The sequence below is a fragment of the Astatotilapia calliptera genome, chromosome 7, assembly GCF_900246225.1.
Source record: "Astatotilapia calliptera chromosome 7, fAstCal1.2, whole genome shotgun sequence".
NCBI classification, from domain to species: Eukaryota; Metazoa; Chordata; class Actinopteri; order Cichliformes; family Cichlidae; genus Astatotilapia; species Astatotilapia calliptera.
Window position 1 is genome coordinate 8,072,101 of NC_039308.1, and position 25,722 is coordinate 8,097,822.

The 25,722-nt window shown below is 41.7% G+C and overlaps 2 protein-coding genes and 1 pseudogene across 6 annotated transcripts in view; 1 reads left to right on the forward strand and 2 right to left on the reverse strand.

The window, feature by feature from the left end:
- sez6l (seizure related 6 homolog (mouse)-like) overlaps positions 1-25,722 on the reverse strand; it is a 101,689-nt gene that overhangs the window by 49,708 nt on the left and 26,259 nt on the right. For 4 of the 5 annotated variants that reach the window (XM_026172826.1, XM_026172827.1, XM_026172825.1 and 1 more), the window contains exons 2-3: positions 4,672-5,118; positions 1,176-1,315 (exon numbers count right to left, since the gene is read on the reverse strand). In XM_026172826.1, the coding sequence (XP_026028611.1) occupies positions 1,176-1,315; positions 4,672-5,118 (587 nt within the window). Of the gene's footprint in view, positions 1-1,175; positions 1,316-4,671; positions 5,119-7,999; positions 8,020-25,722 lie in introns of those variants that run through there. The other variant, XM_026172828.1, reaches the window with a different exon arrangement.
- LOC113027519 (uncharacterized) lies at positions 4,275-4,393 on the reverse strand (annotated as a pseudogene).
- On the forward strand, positions 12,545-15,559 carry LOC113025267 (uncharacterized). Its single transcript, XM_026172830.1, has 2 exons — positions 12,545-14,903; positions 15,066-15,559. The coding sequence occupies exons 1-2, from the start codon at positions 14,490-14,492 to the stop codon at positions 15,336-15,338; spliced, it is 687 nt and encodes a 228-aa protein (XP_026028615.1). The 5' UTR covers positions 12,545-14,489; the 3' UTR covers positions 15,339-15,559.

The following is a 25,722-nucleotide window of genomic DNA, read 5'->3' on the forward strand; positions in this document are numbered from 1 at the left end:
TGCTGCAGCAAGAGTACTGACATAGACTATAAAGAGAACATATTTCTTCTATATTGGGTTTCCTTCATTGGCTCCCCGTTAAATCCAAAATTGAATTCAAAATCCTGCTCCTCACATACAAGGTCTTGAACAATCAGGCCCCATCTTATATTAAGATGAGAGGCTGGATCCAGGGGTGGATTTGGGAGACAGATCTCTACAGGTATCTACTTTTAACTTTAGGCTTAAAACTGTCCTTCTTGCAAAGCATATAGTTAGCAGTGAATCCTCCCTTAGTTATGTTGCAATAGGTCTAGGCTGCTGGGGGATTCCCATGATGTACTTCTTCTTCAGTCACCTTTCTCACTCAGTATGTGTTTTTACACCTCTCTGCCTTGAATCATTATTTATTATTAATCTGTGACTCTCTCCCACAGCATGTCTTTTGTCCTGTCTTCCTCCCCTCACCACATTGGGATATCTGGTTTGAGCCTCTGGGGCTTTCCAAGCTCCCCTCACCCCAGCCCCAACCCCCTCAGCGCCTGGTCTTTCTGGAGTGCCTGAGTGGGCATTTTTTGTGTGCTTGCTGGCCTGCTCTCTTGGGAGTTGCGGTCTGGGCTGGCTTGGGCTTCTACATCATGTCGTGGGGGTTCCGCCAGGGTACGGGTGGTTCTCAGGGTCTGTGGTCTGTCACCGGCAGGGTCGGTTGGCCACTGCCTCTGGTCCCTCGACTCCCCCACCATTGGCTGTTGGAGCTCCGTCCAGGGCCTCCCTCGTCCCCCAGGGCATGGTTGCCATTGGGACATATGGCCTCAGATTTTCAGCTCTTTTGGATGCAGTGTTTGGTTGGGGTCCCCTGGGTCTTTGCCTATCTGCCTCTGACACTAACTTTTGTGCATACTAACATAAAGCATCTTTGAGTTCTGGACTAAAGAAGTGACATAATATATAAAGAAAACATTTAACACATTTAAAAGCATAAAAATATTTGAGGATCATACAGAAATGAACAGCATTACCATTAGCTGTTACAAGGAGGCAGAGTTTAACTTGGGTTAAGCCACAACTACAAAACACAGCAGCATGCCTTTACAAAATACTGTTCAGTAAGATAACCAGCAACCCAGCAAAGAGTCATTATGCTATAAATGCAGTTGGGCTGTGTGTGATGTCATTGACATGTTGCTGATGTGTACCTGCAGCTCGACTCCATAGCCAGTGTACACAGTCACAGTGTAGGTACAGCGTAGGAAGGTACCGTCTGGAAGAGGAGGGTCATCAGAGGAGTCAATGTATCCTTCTGGATCAGTAAAAATCACCATGCAGCTGGATGCAGCTGGAGGGAAAACACAGGAATTTATATTGCATTGGCCTTTATTTATTTTTTGTTCTATCCTGCCCTGTAATCCGTTTATTGTGAGCCTGATTGGAAAGTCACTGGAAGCCCTACTGCATATAATTAATGATGGAAGTTACAAGGATCTAAACTGCTACACTGAAGAAAAAGTGGGCAGTGAAGACTCTTAAGCTGTGACTTGATATAAATAATCATGTTCTCTATTCCTCTAAAGATTTTAAAAGGCCTGTGGTGTTACTGATTAAATATCCTGGTTTAAAAGGCATAATGTGACTAATTAACTGATTAACTACAATTTTGTTATTTTGCAGAATAATATTTACAGAAAAACATCGACAGTTATTAAAATACCAACAATATAAATTGTATGAAGCTGAATTAACATCAAAATAAAAGCTTATAATAATCTTTGTACATTCACTTTAGAAACAAGCGCATATGCGCAGAAATCTCAGTTGAGTTTATCAGTACCCTGCTACTTGTTAGCAGGGTACGGAAGCTGATTGGAATACAAATGGTGATTTTTTTCACAAACTCATTTTTTAAATTTCACAGGTGAATTAATTCTGATCTGATGACAGGCCCAATTCAGAAGTTGTTATATTTCATCGCATGAAAAATATGAATGGTTATGAAAAGGTAGTTTTAGCAAAACATTCTTGAGGTATTAAAATACAAGTTCTTTATTTAAAATTTTGATATGGCAGCTATAATTAAAAGAAATGAAACTGGTTAAACCAACAATATGTGAGGTAGAAATTTTTTGCAGAGTGGAGATGAACAGTAGCTGCTGACAGACTAAAGCGTGTTGTTCCTAGAGTATTTAAAAGTAGAATGGGAGACAGAGCCTTCAGCTTCAAGCCCCTCTTCTGTATAACCAGCTTCTAATTTGGATTCGCCAGACAGATACTGTCTCTACTTTAAAGTTTAGGCTTAAAACTTTCCTTCTTGCTAAAGCATATAGTTAGTGCTGGATCAGGTGAGCTTGAAGTTATTGATTTTGAAGCAGGAGCTTCATTCCTGGTCATCACACTCTTAGTGTGTGGCAATTTAAAACTCATTTCACTCTCTACATTGACATTGGTATTCCAGCAGTTTCCAGTTCATGGCAGGCTTGAGCCTTGGTGGTTCCTGGGTTGTTCCTTAATATCCTAACCAGTTTCTTCCAGACCTTGGCAAAAAGGGTAATAGTCCTGGCTTTGTCAAGGTGAAATACATTTTAGACCCCAACTCAATGATTTAAGTCAATGTATTTATATATTTGAACCTGTATGTATAAACTTTTGACCCTGTGTAGATTAGAGAAAATAAAAACTAAATTCAAACTTGTGTAGCGGAATCTTGTTTTTTAAGTAATTTAATGTGTGTGTTGAACAATTATTCTGGTATAGAGAAAGAATCTTTCAAACAACTTATTAAATGCCCCAAATTATCATGATATTCATGATATGATTAGTAGATATAAACCTCTGACCATTGCTGTATGCTGCTTTTTGAGCTAATACTAGGCTGGATTAGTCCAAAGTAGAGAACCACGAAAAGATACTTCCTGGGGGAACATAAAAAAAAAGAAATTTTACATGAAAACATTTGATTGCTATTTGTTTGACTTAATTATGGCAGCATACTAAAGCCTTTGATAAAGTTGTCATGTACACTGTGTTGCAGGCAGAGGTAGGACCCAAATGCAGGACTCAGACATGAAACGGATAAACTAAGGTAGGCAGCTTTATTAGCTGTAACAAAAATACGCAAAAAAACAAGAATGCAGAATCTAGAAACTGGGAACTGGGAACTAAGTTACAAACAACTAGGAATTAACCAGGAAGTTATGGGAAATTAGGGAAACATGGCACACAAGGAAATACTCATCAAATCGGAACAACATGACAACGAGCAGTGAAAGACTGAGTACTTAAATACACACACAGGATAACAAGAGGATGGGCAACAGTTGGGAACACAGGAGAAACAGATCAGACAGGAGAAGCAAAACTGAACACAGAATGAGAGAATGTCAAAATTAAACAGGAAGTACGAAAACCAAGGAGACCAAGACTAAGACACATGGGCTTGATACTGAGACTGGGAAGAAGCAGACATGGGAACATAACTGACTGGGGAGACAAAAAGGGAACACTGAACACGGAGACAAGAGTTAAACAAATATGAAGACAAGGCTGAAAAACATGGAACGTGGAACATAGGGGAGGGGATCTTAGTACTGACTTTTAAAGCTTTGAATCATGACGCTCCTGCCTATATTTCTGATCTCTTAGAACGTCACACTCCCTCTTGCAGCCTGAGATCGTCTAATCAAAGGCTGTTGGTAGCTCCCCGAACACGTTTTAAAACCAGAGGTGATAGATCTTTTAGAGAGGTGGCCCACAGGTAGTGGGATTCTCTCCCTCCATCTCTACATTGCCTGGATTTTATTTATTCATTTAAACATCATCTTAAGACTCATTTATTTAGACTAGCTTTTAATTAGATTTGTGCTGTATGTTTGATTGTACTGTTTTATGTTTATCTGTTTTATGTTATTGTGAAGCACTTTGTGGTTTTTATCATGTGAAGAGTGCTATATAAATCAAGTAAAGTAAAGTAAAGTAAGGGAGGCATGGAAACAGAACTGAAAGACAAGAAATTATATAACACAAAGCAGAAAACAACGAAAAGAACCAGAACAAATAGTGAATTATATAGTGCTTTTCTACTCTATCTGAGCACTCTAAGTGCTTTAGACAACTTGCCTAATTCACCCATTTGCACAAGCACTTTATTTCTGTGCTCTTTCTCTCTAACATTCACACGCAACATGGGGTTATTATCTTGTCCAAAGGGTACTTGGCATGCAGACTGAAGCAGAAGGGGATTGAATAACCAACCTTCCAATTATTTTGTGACCTGTTTTCCCAGCTGAGCCACAGCCACCCCAATCTTACAGCACCTGGTATTCCCAGGCGATCTCCCATCCAAGTACTATCCATGCCCGATTTTGCTTAGCTTTCAAGATCAGACGAGATCGGACATGCTCAGGGTGGTATGGCCGTAAGCTGTGTCTAATAAACACTAAATCTTAGAATATTACTTAAACCAGAATCAAAATGTACAAATAAACACTGGGTTACAGACCCAGGACCATGACAAAAAGTACTTTCCTGTAACTGATTTGCTCATGCATTAGAGGTGCTTTTGGAATTTCCAGGATACAGCGGGAAGAATAACTACAGCAAAGTAAATCTGGTGTCTCGCTGTCTTTTTTTATTGAAAAAAAAAACTAGCCTAACAAATATTTCGTTTAGTTAAACAAAGTTGTAACTATTTTTAAATACCTGCTGAAGTTGATTCTATCTCTGCGTCAAGGTCTGGCCTCATGCTCACAGTGGTGATCTCAGCCTCCTGCTCAGGGGTGTGCCTCTCTGTATGAGGCATCCGAGAATGTGCGTCTGTAGGAATTGGCTGAGTTGGACTGCTGCCTTGCCCTGATGCTGCAGTTGATGCGGGGGACTTTACCCGCCTCGGTAATCCTCTGCTTTGATGCTCCGGGGTATGATTGATGGAAAGTCCTCTGCCCAAAAGAGGGAGCAGGTTCTGTGGCAGAGCAGAAGGGAGGATGCCCCCTTTCTGGGAAACCAGTTGTCCTTTTTGAGCCAGCACTGATTGTTGCAAACCACCAGTCACGGCACTAGAGTTTTTTTCTTTGGGGCTGCCTTGCTTTGTGCTCCTTGATGGCAATACTGGAGACCTGGCAGACGGCATTATTGTGGAGACTTCTTTATCTGAAAAGCATGGAAAATAGGGGATTAATCATTTGAACTGGCAAAGCAGTTGAGAAAATTTTTTTATAAAGTGTTGGGAGTATGGTTCTTGGTGGTTCTGTCACTGTTCTGCTGGTCTTATCAGGAGTGGAGTTATCTGGTCGGCACAGCTAGTCCCAGTTAAGCTGTTGCATTCACAACATAATGAGCATGCACACATACACACATGTACACTCTCTCTCTCTCTCTCTCATTTTCACATCTCAGTGATGACATCAAATTCACATAAGGCTTTTCTTAGCCACTTATCCTAATCCCAACCATTAGAAATTAATGCCTCATCCTAACCCTTACCCCTAATCTAACCACAACCATATTTTGAGCCTAGAGTAGTATAGAGGCATGTCAATTTTGGGTCCTCACAAAGATGTTTAAACAAGTACACACACATGTATACATTGTAGTAGACAAGGCAGTTAAGCATGACAGGAGAGAAGGATTAAAATACCATCTCCAGCAGCTTAGTTCAAAAACAGCAAACACCAGCATTTACACCTACATCCTCCAGCTCCTGCCACTAACACTCTGCAGTCACCCTCAATAAGCAGCCATACAGTCCGGCCTAAAAAGTGCTCATGATGCAGCCTCAACATGATTTAATAATTTATAGTCATTTACATACTCCTCAAGCAGGAGAAGAACTAAGAGAGCACAGCTGCTCTCATTTTTATCACAAGGAAATAAATCAGTGAAAATATCCTCTCTGTGTTGTCAACACTCTGAGAGCTTTCTTCTCATTTTGCCGTTTTCCATCTTGAGACAGAAAATAAATAGTCTTTTTGTAAGAGAAAATTTTTTTTCTAGATGTACCTGCATTATGCTCAACTTGTCACACCATCATCAAGAAATTCATTTAAACTTTCACAGCTTGTGATTACTTAGGCAGCTACACAGCAGTAGTTGTCAATACAAGCACTCATACACACACACACAACCTCGTATTCATATCTTACTGAGGACATCTTACTGATTTAATGCTTTCTCTAGCCGTCATCAAAAATGAATGCCTTTATCCTAAACCTCACCATAACCTAATTGTAACCCTGACACTAAAACCACATTTTTAGCCTCAAAAATGCCTTGAAATTTGCGGGGACGGGCATTTTGTACCCATAGGTGACTGTTAATCCCCACAAGTATAGTAGCATGCCAATTTTCTGTCCTCACAAAGATGTGTAAACATGTACACAGACATTTAGCTGAATTCTTTGCAGGCAACATTAGTTTTCTAAAGATGCTGAAAACTTTTGCTCCTGATACAGATCTGCTGTATTAGTGTGCTTTTGTTTTGTTTTTTTCAAGTTCTTTAAGTGATATTTTTAGACAAAATTATGCTTATTATACTGATCCAGAAGCCAAACATATACAAAAATAGTATCACTTCGTTCTGGATTAAGTCATATTAGACTGCTGTATATACCTGGATCTGGGTCACCTGGGTTGTCAAAAATTAGTGGAAATTACCTGTTACCCCCTAAATTTTAACCTATCCCTTCTTAGGTTTTCTGCATCCTTTCACAATCTTATAGTTAGTTAGTGACAAAGTATTGTCACTTTATAATCTCAGAATTTATAATCAATATCATCATTATGTCCAGAGATGCATCTTTTCACCAACTGCAGGATCCCTGTAGGAAGAATATAGACATATTTATTAGATATAATTTTGAACCACCACAGGAGCTCAACCTGTCAAGTCCCATCAGAAGCTGTAATTCACTTAATGATGCAGTGACAAAAAATAACAAGCTTCATCCAGCAGTTTTTAAACACCACAGACCCATAGAAATAGGTTCAATCTTTTCCTATTAATTGGGGAGGAGGAGGCGCCGTTGGGGACGGGTGCAGTGTGTGCTGGGCGGCTGCCAGGGGTGGAGAGCCTGGTGGCCCAATCCCCGCTACCAACACTAGTGACTAGTGATGGGATTTCCGGCTCTTTTTAGAGATCCGGCTCTTTCGGTTCGACTCACTAAAAAGAGCCGGCTCTTTCGGCTCCGAACCGGCGCTTTAGGTTGTTTTGTTGCTTTAATTAATTTATTATTAACAATAATGTAAAATTATGCACAAAAGGAATTACTAACGTAAAAAAAGTGGTTTTATTTGTATATGTTTATATATAAATATATGCGGTGGCCCCTAGAGACAAAACACGTACAAACTCCAAAACACATTTCTAGCATGAACTGAACTTCCAAAGCAGAGCTACTAGATCACTTAAATTACACAATTGAAAGCATGTGTGTATTGTTTGTGTATTTATACACAGGCACTCATATATATTCAAATAATTTAAAAAAAAAGTTCATTTACCTGTTACTACCACACACCAAATCTGGTTGTTGGTACTTGCTGGCTTGTGTAGCCACAAGATAACAAAGGCTCAACACTGCGCCCAGCATCCTGGAGCACTTCTGTTGTCTTTTGTACGTGTTTTGGAGTTTTTACGTGTTTTGGAGTTTGTACGTGTTTTTACGTGTTTTGGAGTTTTACATGCTTCAGAGTTCGTACGTGATTTGAAGTTTGTATGTGCTTTGTCTGTAGGGGCCACTGTAAATATACTTTTATTTTTTCACTCCACATAAAATGTAATAAATAAATCATATAATACAAAAATCAACTATTCACATTTCAACTTTTAACTATTTAAATTTTCATCTGTTTCCTTTTACAAATTTAAAGTGAAAACAACACAAAACACTGCAAACCACAACACAATTAAATATAAATTATAATATGAAAACAAAAAGAAGATGCACATTCTCTGTCATATGGACCCGCATGAATAAACTTTCTGAATCCTTTATCATCTGCAACCGAAAATAGTTGTGGATGATTACTATACCTTTCTAATGTGACGCTGTTGTCCCTGCCTCTCTTTCTCTCCCTCTGGCTCTGTTCCTGTGCTACTGAGTGTAACTACCGCCCCTCCCTCCTCTGCCCAGCGTAAAGCACGAGGCTCAGGTGCGAAGTGAAGCGGAAAAAAAGTGCGAGAGAGAGAGAGAGAGTGAGAGAAAAAAACCCCAAAAAAAACCCAAAACACGTGACGGCTCGCGATAAGGAGCCGGCTCGCGTCGTTCACGTCAAAGAGTCGGCTCTAAGAGCCATTTCGTTCGCGAACGACCCATCACTACTAGTGACTGGGACATGGAACGTCACCTCTCTGGTGGGGAAGGAGCCTGAGGTAGTGCATGAGGTCAAGAGGTACCAGCTAGATACAGTTGGGCGGCTTGGGTTCTGGAACTAGTTTCCTGGAGAGGGGCTGGGCTCTGTCTAAGTCTGGTGACTGCCCTCAGTGACAGACGGCAGGTTGAAGTGGGTATTTTAGTATCCCCTCAGATTGCTGTCTGTGCATTGGGGTTTTCCTCGGTGGACGAGAGGGTTTTCCCCTGTGCCTTTGGGTCAGAGAACAGGTCCTGACTGTTGTCTGCGCCTAAGTGCCAAACATCAGTTCAGAGTACCTAGTCTTCTCGGGGTGCTTAAAGGGGCTCCACCTGGGGACTCTGTCATCTTATAGGTCCAAATGGAACATGTTCAGCACTTCCGCTGCAGTTTTCATGCTGCACTGAACTGGGGCAGAGAGATGGTTGATGCCTGTCGTGGTGGTAACCCCCGAACTAGATGGTAGATCCCAGAGGTGAAGGTTAAGTTAGAACCATTAGGTTAAAGATGGTCTCCTGTTGGGCTTGATTAGCCTGCGGGACTCCAGAGGTAGCTGATAGGTAATGACAGGCCAAAGGGAATGCGGCTGGAGCAGTGGCTAATGCAAAAACTCAGGTGTGGTAGGAGTTCGGAGAGGCCGTGGAAAAAGACTTTAGGACTGCCTCGAAGAGATTCTGGCAAACCATCATGTGAGTCAGGAGGGGAAAGCGGTGCTCTACATGCACTGTGTATAGTGTGAGTGGAGTGCTGCTGACTTCAACTGAACAAATACTTTGAGGACCTCCTTAATCCCACCCACTGACACATGTTCTATAGAGGAAGCAGAGTCTGGGGACTGGGGTCTATACCTGGGGGTGAGGCAGTGAAACAATTCCTTGGTGGCAGGGCCCCTGGGGTGGATGAGGTTCACCCTGAGTTTCTGAAGGCTCTGGATGTTTTAGGACTGTCTTGGTTGACATGCCTCTGCAATGTTGAGTGGCGATCAGGGGCAATACCTCATTGATTGGCACACTGGAGTGGAGACTGCAGGGTGTGCTCCAACTATAGAGGGATCACACTCCTCAGCCTCCTCATTTCGTCCAAGTGGGAGGAATTTACTGCCTCAAGTGGAGGAATTTAAGTATCTCTTGGTCTCATTCACGAGTGAAGGGAGAGGGAGATAGGCAGACAGATTGGTGTTGTTGCTGGAGTAATGTGGACCCTGCACCAGCCCGTTTTGGTGAAGGGAGCTGAGTGTAAAAGCAAAGCTCTCGATTTACCAGTTGATCTATGTCCTCAATAGGGATGAGAATCCCAGTAGTCCAATACCTTGGAATCGTTAGTCTGCCTGCCTATCGATCTCACTTACTGGTTCTTACCCTCTCGCTATGATCAACTGATTTCAGTTTGTGTGTCAGAGGAGGAAAATAGTGGTGTGTAGTCCAGCACTGTAATAAAGTAAGCCATCATTTGTGGTGAAGCCACCCGCTGCTCCAGCTCAACAGGTAACAAACTGATGAACAGTCAGGTTGCAGCCTCCGTTTCTACCTGTTCATATTTCTAAAGTAGAATCGTTTTGGTGATCACTTTAAAGTCTCTTTGTGCTGGTTTTCATCTTTGATTTGTGTTTTCAGCTTCGTGTTCAGACCCAAATACTAAGAGAAAGATCACTTGTGTCCTCACTAGGATAGGGATTTGTGTTGGTGTGTAGGGCTGTAGCCTGTAGGTTTATATTGTTAATTGGTAATTATGAGGCAGTGTGTATCAGATAATCAGTAACATGCAAATAACGTAATGAGTAGTATAATAATTGTCTTTCTCCTGGATGTAATTAAGTAATGTACTGCATTAATTTTAAGAATTTTTTTGTGTAATATGTGTAATAACTTTTTTACTTTAGTTTTTTGGAGTTATGCCACTGATCATAACAAAGAGGGGAAATACCTCCAACATGCAGAAACATTTGACCACTAAGCATGTAATTATTTTGCATGAATGTAATATGTTTGATATGCTGTTTAGAGATGACTCTCAAAGTGGAGCCATTGAGAATCAATAAGGGAATCAATAAGGAATCGAATATGTAAGTTATATCAATAATGGAATTGGAATCTCACTAGATTACAGCAGCAGATCTGAATTCTCTGATTGATATTTTACTTGCACCTGATTGTTCATCACTACACACTTTCTTTTGGTTCTATCATTTGGACATGACTGCCATTTCGGCAGCTCATTTTGACCTTCCTGCTGGGTCTATCATGCACTAGATTTCTGGTGGTTCTACTCCAGTTTAGTGGATGGTCTGCAGGGTGTGTTTACTGTGCAGGAAGTAATTATTTGATCTTCCACTGCATTTGTAAGTTTGCTCATTACAGAGAAATTAATAGTCTCTAATTTTATGATAATTTTATTTTAATGGAGAGAGATCAAAGATACAGAAAAAATGATAGATTAAGATACATATTTGATCTACTTCAACACAGCCAAAATTGTGGTTCCCACAGATTGGCGGTGTGCCCATGTGGCACACATATTATAGCCAATTAATACATTTCAGATACTCCTGAATTCAACTGATTATGTGCATAAAGGACACCTGTCCATAGAATAATTTTTCCATTCCATGTTTTCTATCACCATGGATAAGACCAAAGGGGAGATCAAAGGTCAAAGATGTCAAAGGACATTGGAGACAAGAGACAGCACAAGACTAGAATGGGTTATAAGACCATCAGTAATAAGCATGGTGAAAAGGTGACAACTGTTGGCGGAATCATTTGGAAATAGAAGAAATGTAAAATGAACATCAACTGTTCTTGGTCCAGAGCTCCATGCAAGATTTTTCGTGATATGGTGTAACTGGTCATGAAGACATCGGTATATCAAAATAAAACTACATGGGAGGAACCTGTTAATGACCTGAAGGCAGATGGGACCACAGCCACAAGGCAAGGCAAGGCAAATTTATTTGTATAGCACAATTCAACAACAAGGTGATTCAAAGTGCTTTACAGAGACATTAGAAACAAAAACAAATAAAAAGCATGATTTAAAATTGATTAAAACAAGCAAACAAACTAACTAACTAAACACACACATTTCACACCTGTTCGCGCGATCTGAACCCTTATCGTAAGGGGAGCTACCAGTCCTCTTACGATAAGGGAATACAATTGGTAACACACTGTCTATAAAGTCCCCTGCTCAAGAAGACAAATGTACAGGTAGGGATGGGTACCGGTATCCGGTGCCACGATGGCACCGGTTCTGACATAAACAGTAGTAACCAGGCCGAAAAGCAGCGCACATTTCAGTGCTTTATTTCGGTGCTTTTTTTTTCCTGAGCTGTGATACACTTTAGATTCTAGCCAATCATTTTACGTTTCCGAGGATAGTAGGCGGGTCCAGGTACGTACGTTCTTTTAGAGCAGAGCTACAGATTAAAAATGCCCAAGGCGAAGCAGTCAAAAGTCTGGCTGTACTTCACAGCAAAAGATGCAAACTCAGCAGCAACAAGTGCTTTAAGCTGATACTGTGATATTGTCAAAGGAGGTAACACCTCAAATCCGATGAAACACCTGGCGACGCATAGCGGTTTTTTTTTTAAAGCCGAGAAATGCGCCGTATTTGATAGCTTGCTGCGATACCTCACACCGTGCACATCTACTGCGGGTGGGTTGCCAATTATCGGACCCGGAGCAACATCCCCCAAAAACCCAAAGAATAGAGTCCTGGCCCCTAGCCCTGCCAGTGTAGCAGAAATGATGACGGATGATGATGGCAGCAGCCGCCGTTATTCTCTGCGTGAGTAGCTTAATGTTGTTCGTGTGTAATTCACGTTGAGTAGGCTAACCACGTTATTACATTAATGCATGTAAGGTGAACTAGCAAACACCGTCGTAGCTACATGCGGCTGTCTTCTTGTTTGATGGCAGATACTCCCTTCACCCTGGCCAAAAAGGCTAAAATGACCAAAGAAAAAGTGGAAAACAGTTAAACATGAGAGGTTTTTGGACAAAGTTTGTGTTTTTTCCATTGTTTAAGCACTGCTTCCAGCCAAGAGTGATACCATATATGCCCCATAGCTGCAGAAAAGGCTAACATTGTTTTCCTTTTACAAAAAAACAGCTGAACATGAGAGGTTTTTGGACCAATTTTGTGTTCTCCATTCTTTAAGCACCGGTTTGAGCACCGTTTAAGCACCGGCACCGTTTCAAAAGTACCGGTTTGGCACCGGTATCGGATAAAACCTAAACGATACCCATCCCTATGTACAGGCCCATCTCAAGTTTGCCAGTGAATATCTAAATGATTCTGTGCTGTGGTCAGACGAAACCAAAATTGAGCTCTTTGGCATCAACTTGATCTGCTGAGTTGTTTATGAAGAGAGTGCATTTCATAAAACAGAGTGCATTTCATGAAACAAAACTTCAGTAATTCTCTCTCAGCTATCATTAACTTTAGGGGCCACACACTCACACATGAACAATAATGGCTGAAAGAATTGTTTCAAGGTACTTTTTAGTTTACCATTCAATAAATATAAAAAAAATATATTAAAGATTTATCTACTATATCTGTCACAAAAATGTAGCTAATAATTAATTTTTAAACATGGGAAGAAACACTTTTGTTTATTGTGCCATGGTTCTGTGTCATTTGAACCAGCTTTAAGTTTATTGTCTTTTTGTAAATCTCTCTCTCATGCTTCCTCCTCTTTCTCTCTCTCGTGCTTCCTCCCTCTCGTTCTCCCTTGCTCCCTCTCTCTGTCTCTCATATCTGCTTTCCCTCGACCCTTCTGTCAAGCTTGCGTGTCCCATCTTACGTCCCTCAACGTTTCCTGTTTTATTTTGACAGTCTTGTGTTCAATGTTCAGTGTGATTAGTTTTGCTTCCTGAGCGGCATCATGTTCATTTGTGTCAGCTGTGTTCCCCATGTGTTTCTACTTCCCTCATTACCCTTCTGTATATTTAAGTCCTCTTTCTCCCTTTATTCATTGTCGGGTCGTCTGTCTTCCTCGCATCATGTTCCTGGAATCAATGTTTTCTCAAGTCTTGGTTTTCTCGGGTTCATGTTAATGTTCACGTTTATATTTAGAGGTTTACTATGTCTGGAAAGAAAGAAGAAACTGCCAGGCTGAATAAATAATACTAATAAAACTGTATGACTTGGCCCGTCAGTAGCGGTGGGGTTACTGATGGGTGCGACGGGAGATGTGTTACCCCACCTCAGCTGCCCCGCCAAACTTATCTTTCAGTCCATAACTCATTCCTGCAATGCACTAGTGGATTTAGGCGCGGAACAAAGCTTTATGGATGAGACTTTAGCCAGGAGATTGGGGGTCCCGCTTGTTTCCCTGCATATTCCTTTACATGTTGGCCTTGGAAGAATGGCGCCACTGGCTGGAGGGGAGTGTGCATCCGGTGCTGGTCTGGACGGACAATAAGAATCTGTCGTACCTGCAGACAGCCAAACGCCTCAACGCCCAGCAAGCCAGGTGGGCCTTGTTTTTTACTCGTTTTGATCTTGTCATCACTTACAGGCCAGGGTCGCGTAACACCAAGCCAGATGCCCTCTCGCGCCAGTTTGCTCCCATTGGGGAGGGGGAGGAGGAGGAGGTGAGGACTATCATCCCGGCCAGCTGTGTGGTGGGTGCGGTGACGTAGGAGATTGAGAAGTTGATCAGGGAGGAAACTGGAACCTGGTCCCAGTTCGGGCCCAGTGGGCCGACAGTATGTTCCCACAGCTGTCCGTGGCAAGGTCACTCATTGGGTACACACAGCTAAGTTCTCCTGCCACCCAGATAAGAACCGTACCATCAAGTTCTTACGATGCTTGTTCTGGTGGCCTGCTCTGGTGAAAGACGTCCAAGAGTATGTCACTGCGTGTACCATCTGCGCTCAGAACAAAGTTCATAGCTCTCCACTCTCGGGTCAGTTACGGCCAGTTGCTGTCGCCAGCCGTCCATGGTCTCTACCGGTGGACTTTGTCACCGGGTTTCCACCATCTTCAGGTAATACTGTTATACTTACCATTGTTGACTGCTTTTCCAAGGCAGCCCATTTTGTGGCCCTGGCTAAACTCCCATCTGCCTTGGAAACTACTAAACTCCTCGCCCAGCATGTTTTCCGTTTACATGGCATTCCCCAGGACATTGTGTCGGACCGAGGGCCCCAGTTCACTTCCTGGGTATGGAAGGAGTTTTGTGCTGTACTGGGGGCCCGGGTCAGTTTGTCTTCTGGCTTTCATCATCAGACGAATGGCCAAGCAGAGAGGGCGAATCAAGAACTGGAGGCCATGCCTGTGTCGTCTCATCTAACCAGTCCACTTGGAGCGAGCAGTTGGCCTGGATTGAATATGCCCACAACGCCAGTACGTCGACTGCAACGGGTGTGTCACCTTTTGAAGCCTCCCTAGGTTACCTACCTCCGCTCCTGTCCATCATGGAGGGTGAGCTTGCCATACCATCTGTCCAACATCATATTCGTCGATGTCGGCGCGCCTGGAAGGCAACTAGGGCGGCCTTGCTTAGGACGGCGGAACGGAACAAGAGCTTGGCAGACCGTCGCCGCACCCCAGCGCCCGCTTACCGGGTTGGCCAGAAGGTATGGCTCTCAACCAGGTACATTCCCCTTCGGACTGAGTCCAAAAAGCTGGGCCCCCACTTCATTGGGCCTTTCCCTGTTCATTCGGTCCTCAATCCAGTGATGTTGAAGTTGTCTCTGCCCCGCAATATGCGGATTCATAATGTGTTTCGTGTTTCTCAGGTGAAACCAGTCCAGACCAGCCCGTTGTGCCCACCTGCTGGGTCCCCACCACCTGCCCGGATTATTGACGGCGCACCTGCATATTCCATAACACTGATTATGGACCCTAGGCGACGCGGTAGGGACTTCCAATATTTGGTGGACTGGGAGGGGTATGGTCTGGAAGAGCGTTGCTGGGTGCCGCGATCCGCTATTCTTGATGACAATATGGTGAGAGAATTCCGCAGGAAGCACCCAGACAAGTTTGGTCAGTCGCCGGGAGGCTCCCGTTAAAGGGAGGGTACTGTCATGGTCCGACAGCCCTCGCCAGGCTGCCTGCCCGTGTGTTATTGTGTGCGTGTTGCTCCCTCCCCCTCTCTTCCACTCTCTCTCTCGTAAAGGGATTGTTTACCTCCGAGCGGTGACGAGCATTCCCGAGAGTGTTCCCACACTGAGGCTGGCCGCACCTGTTGCAGATCGGAGCCGGCCAGCTGTAGCCAATTATCCGCAATCTCCAGCGCTGCCTTCTTAACAGGGCGATCAAGCTTCAGTCAGCACTGGATCATTGTGTGAAGCACGGTAGAGCAGCGCAGACGTTTTTTTGTGGCAGTTTACGTTGAGCTGAGGATTGTTTAATTACTCTGCGTGTGTTTGCCACTAGCAGGGAAACGGAGAGAGATCACAGGAGCTGGACAGCCACTTGGGATTACTGTTTTGGAAGGAGTCACTACGTGTGTTTTCACTTCACGGTCACGAGCACTGCTAAGAGGAGAAGGAGGAGACCACACCTGGGCACCCATCACTTTATATACATATATGTTGAACTGTTGCACCTTTACCACACTGTAAATAAATCCACTGCCTTCTCCAAAAGGAGCCGTGCTGTTTTCCACACCTACCCTGACAGAATATTTCACAGCTTCACCTCCATGTACGTCTTATCCTGAAAAACAAGCTTCAAGGACAACTAACCTCTCTCTAATGACAAAATACAGTTCCAGAGCAAGTTGATGTTGTGTTACATTTTGTTCATGTTGAATATCAGCTTCCACTTAACTATAAATCTTAACTACAAGTCAATTTTTTGTTTGTTTTTTTTACTTTAGACTATTGTTCCATTGTATTAACAATACAATAATGTAAAATGATATTGAAAGCTGAGGTTATTCTGAAAAAAACAGGCAAAAACATTCACTTAATTTCTGGCCCTTTTACAGACAAAATTACCAAATAGGTCCAGGCGGCCTGTATGATACTTAGTCAATAAAGGGTTGGGAGACCAGCAGCATATACAAACACCATCATGGATGGTGACATGCTCTCCCAATCACAAGATGGGAATTGGAAGGTTCACCCGCAATATCACTGTGTGTGAATGGAGCTGGAATTTTAGATTTGCCACACATGGAGTAAAAGTTTCAATGGAAGGAACTGAGAAAAACAAGACAAAGTTGAAGAAAAACTGCCCATATGACTGCTGATAATGCACACAACTATGAACTGCTGCAGGATGTGGGAGAGACAGACAGCAGTGGTGGGAAGGAGGAACAATATAACAAGGAGGGAGAAGAGAACATGGAGGATCAATGAAACTGTTTTTAGTGTGGGGACGCATGAAAATCGGGTTAAGGAAAAACGAAAACCTGAGGCCGACTGACTTGAAGCGGAGGTTGAGAAAGGTACCTAAGCATCGCAACAAAAGTGAAAAAAGATGAAAATAAAACAGAATGCATTACCCGCCTACTAACACACACACACACACACACACACAATGAAGACCAGCTTACACTCACAAACATGCCCACATCTCTCATTACTGTTAAAACTGGAAAACTTGACACTGGCTACAAAATTCTGAGTTCATCCACTGCTGACAGACACCAGTTAACCTGTTGTCCTGCAGCCTGGAGAATTAGCTTTTTAATAGAGTGGTGCTATACCAACCAATGATCAGTTAATAAATTTAGTGGTAATATATTAAAATCATAAGATGACTGAACTGAACAACACAGTCTGACAAATGATTGAACAACACAACAGTTCAGTCTGATCCTTCATACTTCATACAATATGAAGGCACAAATGAGATGGTTTCACCTCTCTTCGCTCTCAACTCGCGAGTTTGTTTGTTGTTCAAGAGAACAGTGTCCAGTATGTTGGCTGTTATACTTTTTTGCATTTGAAAATAAAAGTTGGGCTGATTTTAACATCATTACAAAAAGTGTTGTTAATTATTTTTTATCATATTCATTGTTGTGATATTTTGATACCATGGTAGCATTTACAGGATATTGTTTTATAGTGATATTATACAGGAAAACTGTTACTCAATAAGGCCCATTTACTAGTTGTTTTTCTCTTTCTCTGTGACCCAAGAATTAATGTGTAAGAATCACAGGCTGGTACCAAGGTCGAAAATACCACAGAGATCACTTCCTTATTCCCATCCTCCCGTCTTTATCTCCTAGAAAAGAGCTTGTTAAAGGCCAGGTGGTTTGTTTCAGAATTCACTAATGAAAGAACTCTGTATTCTATGTCTAGGAGTGTATTTTGCTGGGATAATCATAAATTGTAGCTGAACTGATAAACTACACAAAGGATACTTCTTTGCTCAGAGGGCAGGAAGACGCTTCCTTATTTGGTCTGTACCGGTTTGAACTGAGAATCTGCTGACACACGAACCTTTTTCCTCTATATAAACTGTTGTATGATGAATAAACCTTTGAGTTGATTTTGGGAAAGCAACCTGAAGCAGTCTGTGTTTCCTTGTTCTCCCAAGCTACTCCCGGCGCTGTAACTAACCTGCTGAACGGCATACCTGAGTGTTACTTTGAATAATTTTGAATCTTATAGGGTAAAGACAAAACTCTGCTTATAGGTGCCCACCCCTCGGAGGAAACCCGATCCACGGAGAAACCCGGGATGGAGATTTCTTTCATTCATGGTACCACAAATTGTTTTTTCATTTAGTTGAACTTGAAATGTTTGTCAGTAGGTAAACAATTAGTATTGTACAGTCAGAAATATCAAGTTATTCTTAATACTGCAGACTTGCAATGAACAAGTTGTCCTAACAGTCATCTTAAGTAAGCTTTACTTACTTACTTTGCTTTTTTGAGGCAACGAGTTTCCTTAGTTTTTTTGAGTTCTAGGAACTAATGAGGTTGTACGGTGTACTCGAAATTAATAAGTTGCCCTAACTTGGTCATCTTAAGTAAACTTGATCCAATTTTTTTGAGTTCTGGGAGCAAATGGGCTTGTACAGAGTACTCAAAATAAATAAGTTGTCCTAATTTAGTCATTTTTAGCTAAGCTTTACTCAATTTTTTTGAGGCAATGAGTTTCCTTCGTTTTTTTGAGTTCTGGGAACTAATTAGATTTTACAGTATACTTCTTCAGAAACCTATTGAATGAAAGGAGAAACACCTTCAAAAAAGTTAAGTCCAGCCCTTCTTTCCTTCTTAAACAAACGTGAACACTCCATTTGGTTTGTTCTTCAAACAAAGACCTTAAAAAAGAAGGCATGAATTCATAGAACATCTTTGATATGCGCTTGACCCTGCAAAATATGAAACAACACACTAGAATCAATGGGAAATGTTACAGCATAGAATAAATGAGTCTCTAAGTGGGGAAAGTAAGAATTACTGGATGTATATTTTGAGTGAAGAGACTGTGTACCTTCTGTCTGACTTGTCTTCACAGCTTGAGATGAAAAACAGATTAAATACCACACTGAGACAAATAAAGGAAACAAGCCTAACAACAGATCTTTTTGGTGTGACTGGGCTGCATGGCAAAATAAGAGCTGCCATACAATCACAATGGAAATGCACTATAATGGTCTGTGAGAGTGTGTTTCTAAATCACATTTATGATATGATTAAAAGAAAATAAAAGCAGAAAACAGAATTGTGGTAAAATATCAGTAAAGCAATTTGTTACCTGAACACCATGTGTTGTTAAGTTAGCTTTATAGTGTGGATAGACTTTTCTAGGAAGTGTTTGGGCCATGGATGACTGTTGCTTTGTCCTTAACTGTCCTCCAGTGAATGCTTCAAACCTTTATTTTGTTGTTCTACTCATTCCAGTTACCCTCTTTCTGGGAAGAGTGGCATCATCTGACTTTGAACTATGTAAGCAATGATTTCTAATGAGAAAGACATGTTCCTTTACCAGTGTTGGGGAATAACGAAATACATGTACCGCCGTTACGTATTTAAAATACAAAATATGAGTAACTGTATTCCGTTACAGTTACCGTTTAAAAAGGTGGTATTCAGAATACAGTTACTTTGTTGAAATGAATGGATTACACAGTGGTATTTTCCTGTTCCATTAGGCTATGCTCTCTCTATTTTTGGTGGAAACCCAAACAAAACACGCATTAAGAGGCTCTAATGTATGTGTCTCAATCTCGCGGCCCATGTCACCTCTACTTAATGACGTGAAGAAATATTTTTAAAAAATTATTCAAAAAAATTTATTGATATGAAGGCAATAGGCAGAGTGTTACAGGCATAGCCCTAAAGAATGTAGCCTCATGGGCAGTGTAGTCCGTGCTGCAGGGAGAATGGACTGCCATTCCCGTTATGTGTCTGTAAGCGAGGGAGGGAGAAAAAAGGAGGGAGTCACAAAGTACGAGTTGTCACCGAGAAGAAACAGGAGCTGGAAGCATGTAAATATAATAATAACCTCTGCAACCAAAAAGAGTGCCTGACAAGCCCAGTTGTAAGTAAGCTATTAAGACTCGACTGTACACTGTGTTTGTGTTTTCCTCCGAAACAATAAGTTCAGTTGGAGCAGCCTTTCAATGCCTCTCTCTGTCTCTCACCTCTCTCTGTCTCTAGCTAGCAAAGTTGACCCAGAGAACAAAGTAAAGCTAGTTTTCTGCTACAAGCCCGACACAGAACCTGATGTTTTAGCCAGAGGTCACTTTACGGTTATGTCTTTACGGTTCTGAGCCGCAGACCTGTTTCATATACCCGCGGAATAGTTTTGTATACAAGATCGCTGCTAAAAGTGCAGCCTTACCTAATGTCCACCCTACTGTTACTCATTTTATATTAAGATTAAAAAATCTAGTTGGTATTGGTATGGCGAATAACCTTCAGTAAAAGTAATAAATCACACAGCAATAGTACATTCATGTAGTTATAAAAAGTATGATAATATAAGTAATCCAAAGTATTCAGAATACGTTACTCTCATTGACTAACGTAACGAAATACGTTACAAAATACATTTTGGGGCATGTATTCTGTAATCTGTAGTGGGATACACTTTAAGAGTAACCTTCCCAACACTGTCCTTTACAGACAGAGCAAATGGAAACGCTCCTAAACAGAATCATGAGAAGCTCAACATGTATCCTTGAGTTTGGTTTAAAACTCAAAGTCTGCTGAAGATATAATATAATTAATTTCCTGTCATATTCTCAAGTAATGTGCCGACAGCTTCCATAGCTACTCTGCAACTTAATTCATTTCATTCGGTCACTGGGCAAATAACAAAAACCAGACCTGACCATTAAAGCACAGGTTGTGTTACTGTTGTTACCCAGTAAACATGATGATGGCTGGCAGACTTGTAGCATTTTTTGAGGTTTGTTTGAGGGAAATGTGCTGTGACATTTACTATTTGACAGCTATTATTTGATGGGGCTGTCTTGAGCTGTCTGAAGAGATTGTCAGCCAAGAGACTTCTTACTCACTGCACAGACTAAAACTCACTGATTTAATCGAAATAAGGTCTTATTTTAAGACCTTTACATTTCATTTAAATCGTTATCAAATGCGTTTGCAAATTTTTATCCCACTCCAAGCAACTAGAGCAGCACATTTCAGTGATCAGCACCTTCAGTCAAAATGCAAGAAATAATTACCCTGCTTGCTTTCCACCAAAACTGCTGGAACTGCAGTATCAATACTATCTTTAGAAAAGCAACAACAAATAGTAACAGCAACTGAGCAGCAGTGCATTACCCTCTGAACACTGAGCAGAAAAGGTTAGAGGACATTGCTGGGGCAAGAAAATAACCACTCAGCAGATTAAACACTTTAAACCTAGTAAGGTGGGATTGCCGCCATGGCTGGGATGGCAAAGTTCCTGCCAGAATCTCTGCTCTTCACACATTCACAAGTTAGTTAAAGACAATAGCTGGTATTTGATTCTGGCTTTACTAATATCTCCTAGTTTACCAATATTTACCACTAATGAAATCAGAGTGGGTGGTGTCCTCTCAAGAAATAAAGTAAATTGTGCTAAAATACTTTGGAATCAATATTATACCTGGCCGCACCTATGACTGTGCATTCAAAACACCAACTGACCCGCCATCACCTTTTATGTTCTTATGGTTGATGAATCCAAGTCAATTTCTTTAGCTCTCTGTGCAAATAATATAAACATAATCAAATGAATGGCATGAGTGTGCTCATCACATCATTAGAATAGTTTACCCAACACTGAAGGGTTTCTAGTTTTCTTTTAAATTAAAAGAGGGATTAGTATTGTCATAACCAATGTGCAGGCCAGACTTGAACGCAAGACTTAGAAGATCAGATTCAGTGAGTATGTTTACAGTGATCAAGGGAAGATCCACAATCTCTATTTACACAAAGGTCAACAAAGCAAGTTTGTCTGATCGTGAAAATCCAATGTGTCTGATCACTCTTGGCGCAGGAACAGTCTCTTCTCCATAAATCTCTTGCACACAATTTCCTCTCCTCCAGAGATACATGCTGGGGCTTCTGTGCAGACTAGAAGACAGGCAAGTAATCAGAGAAACAACAGGGAAGCAGACTTACAGATCAGAAGAAGTTTCACTACCACAGTTTGTTCAATGCTCAGTTGAAGACTGAAGGTTTGCTCTCACTATAAATAGAAGTCAGATGATTAACAGATCATGAAAAGGTTGGCTTGATTGTTTCACGTGTGCGCTGGAGGAGGACAGATCCAAGAAGGAGCCTCCTGGCGCTCACTGGGCTTATTAGGATGTTTGCAACTGAAGTCTGAGCATAATTTTGTTCATAACCACCGTATGTCTCAAGTGGATGACTCAGGACTGTTACCTGGGTAGGTTTCGTCCCGCTGGGCATTTCGGACCAATGACTCGATTTCTCAGGACAGAACCAATGATGCAGGACGGTGGCAGAATGGTAATCTCCTCCACAGTAGTGTCAGCAGTTGAAAATTGTCAGGATAAGGCATCTGGTTTGACATTCCAGGAGCCAGGTTGGTAAGTGTTTACAAAATTCAAACAAGCAAAGAAGAGGGCCCACCTGGCTCGTCTTGAATTCAGTCACTTGGCCGCTTCAGGTATGCAAGGTTTTTGTGGTCAGTCCAAATTAATTAATGGATCCACTCAGCTCAAGCCAGCAGCATCACTCCTCTAAGTCCATCTTGACTGCCAGCACTTCTGCTCACCACATCATAGTTGTATTACGTAATAAGAGAAAAGGCACAAGGGTGCATTTTGCCTTCTTTGCAGAGGAATAAGATGTCTTCAAACCGCGAAATCAGAAGCGTCTACTTCCATGATTAACTGTTGGGTGGTAACGAGCTGGATGAGGATGGGTGCAGAAATGATGAGATCCTCGAAAGGAGAAAGGGCCTTTTCTGCCACCTTGATCTTCACTGGGTCAGCTCTGATCAACCCCTTCTCTACAATGTAGCCTAGGTAGGAAACTGAGTCAATGTGAAACTCACATTTTTCACCCTTGACGATCAGCTTGTTTTCCAGCTGGTGTTACAGCACCAGAAAAACATCAATTCATCTCTTCATCTGAGGATTGTTTTACGCTCAGGCGAAAACTGAAGGTTTGCTGTCAGTATAAGTAGAAGCCAGCTGATTAGCCGATGACAAACAAGTGGGCTTGATTGCGTTAGGTGTACGCTGGAGGACGGCAGAGATCCCAGAAGGATCCCTCCCCTGCAAAATAAGGCATGGTTAGACACAAACACACCACACATTCATGATGAGAGGGAGAGAGAGAGAAAACCAAAATGAAGAAAGGAAAAGAGAAATGACAGAGATGCACAGGAGGACTGAAGGACCATGACAAGTACACTCATAAATAACAGTATCCTAGTCATTCTCTTAGAGTTAAATGTGTTTTTTCATATTAGCATTATGTCCAATGTATTATGAAGGAGTCTGTGAAGGTTCTCAGTCATGCAGGTCATCGTAGTCAAAGGAGCTTGCAAAGAAAAGCGTCTGGACTTCTTTAAGTTGCTTGAAGACATTTCACCTCTCATCCGAGAAGCTTCTTCAGTTCTTCTTCAGCTTTTCTTTGCAAGCTCCTTTGACTATTATGAAGGAGATAAGAGCTAGGATGTCCATCAAATAAAAGCTCAGATCTGTTATATTAGTAAACTTAAAGTTTCATGGATATTGATATTAGTAATTTTATTGTTAATATTAATAATTAACTACCTAACCCTACCTAACACCACCTATACTGTTGTTACTTGCAGCAAAAGTGGTAAACTGACTCTTAACCTGGTGGTTAGCAATCATTTTTCCTTACAACTGATTAACTGGCTCGAATGTATCTGCTGTGAAAGGTCACATGTGCAATAGCATGAAAGGTCATGAGGCAGCATGCGTGTGCCTTTTGTCTGGGAAAGCTTTGATGTTTCAAAGGCTATAGCTGTAGCATAAGTTGTTTTGGGAGCTCGCCAGGGTACAGTGATACCTGGGTGACCTCTCGATCACAATGATCAGATGAAAAGGACCTCTTGCTGGTCCTTGACAAAAGTTTAGTTGAAAATGAGAACACTGACTATAGCTCAGAGTGATCAGGATAGCTGCATCTATTTCAAGAGACAGTTTTATTGATTTTGAGTCTTTGAGTAGCCTGATCCATTATGGCCATCACAACAACAAATGTTTGTGCTTTCCTGTCTAGACTGAAGATGGGAGTGTTTAGCTCAGTGTTACAGTGAGTACTTTCTGTTTTAAATGTAATGTTGTTAATTTTTAACTGAGAGGCAACACGGTTCCCACTGTTGCCTCACAGCAAGAAGGTCCTGAGTTCAATTCCACCAGCAGGCCAGGATCTTTCTTTGTGGAGTTTGCATGTTCTCCCCATGTTTGGGTGGGTTCTCTCAGGGTACGGGATTTTTTTTAAATGTTTAGAACAATATTAGAACAGGTCATGCACATCCTAGGTGTATTCTATGGCTTTATCAGTATATATTTACATGAAAAATACTAGATTCAGATCGACCTTTATCTGAAACAGGCTCTCTCTCTAGCTCTGTAATATTTTGTTCTACAGCCTCAAGCTTTACAGTTTCAATTTATTCTTTAGATTTATCTAGTAGGCACAAAGCCACTGTAAATAAATAAAAATGTTTTTTTGGTTAATGTTGCCAATGTTGATCAATATGTTCACCATATTCAATTCAGTTTTATTTACACAGTGCCAAATCACAACAACAGTTACCTCAAGGCACTTTATATTGTAAGGTAGACCCTACAATAACACATACAGAGAAAAACCCAACAATCATATGACCCCCTAATGAGCAGCACTTTGGTGAGAGTGGGAAAGAAAAACTCCCTTTTAACAGGAAGAAACCTCCAGCAGAGGTGAGAGAATGAAGGCAACACAAAAGACATGCTGTGGAAGAGAGCCACGGATTAATAACAAGTATGATTTAATGCAGAGAGGTCTCAGCTTCATATAAGTTTATTCATCATGTATATGACACAGTCATTTTTCTCTGTTTAGCTTCTTTTTTTTTTTTTTGCCTGTCCCGTTTGGCTCTTTTGCCATCAGAATTGTTGTCTAAAGGCGAAGAAAGATGCCCAACGGATTTACTTTACCAAATTGACCATCCCAGCCTTGCCGTAATGGTCCATTTGAGTCACCTTTTATTGTTTATTTATTTATTTATTTATTTTTTTCACTTGCTAGATACGGGGACAGACTTGAATGAGGAAAAGAAAAGGGAGAAAGGAAGAGGGGGAAAAACAGCGAAGAAGAGGGATGGAGATAAAGGGCAAAAAAACAAAAACCAACTAAATAAGCAGACAAAAAAAAAATACATATATCAATCACCTGGATCACCTGTTGAGAAAGAAAAAAGAAAGCAAGCAGAAGAAAACGAGAGCAATACAATACACAACATCACAATGATCTATGGGAATATAACAGTAAATAATAAATATTAAACATTATTGTGCAGCACGTAAGATCGACAGCGCAGTGTGCTTTGAGGTAGGAGCCAAAAAGGGTGTAGTTTGTGTGTGTGAGCACCCGTGTGTACACTTGTGAGCATGGACGCGCTTGTTTTTAAAAGGTTCCTTCATGTAATGATCTGCTAGAGGGTGTGGGGAGCCACAGTCCCGTCCACCAGGGCATGAAGCAGGTATGGAAGAGATCAAAACTCCAGACATCCAGAGGCCCCCAGAATACAAGAGACCAAGGAAGACCAACAGAGGGGCAGCTGCGCCACTGTCCCAGAAAGAGCTGAGGAGAGTCCCAGATGAGGGCTCACTCAGCAGCCGCGGAGCAGAAGCCAGAGCTCCGCCGGCAGCCAGCTGCGCCAGAGTGACCGAAGGTGTTACCCTTTTCCCTGCGGTGGGGAGAAGCAGACCGCCCCGACTCCGCAGCAGCAGGGAGGCCCCACATTCCAGACCCCAGTCGGATGGCCAACTCCTCCTCCC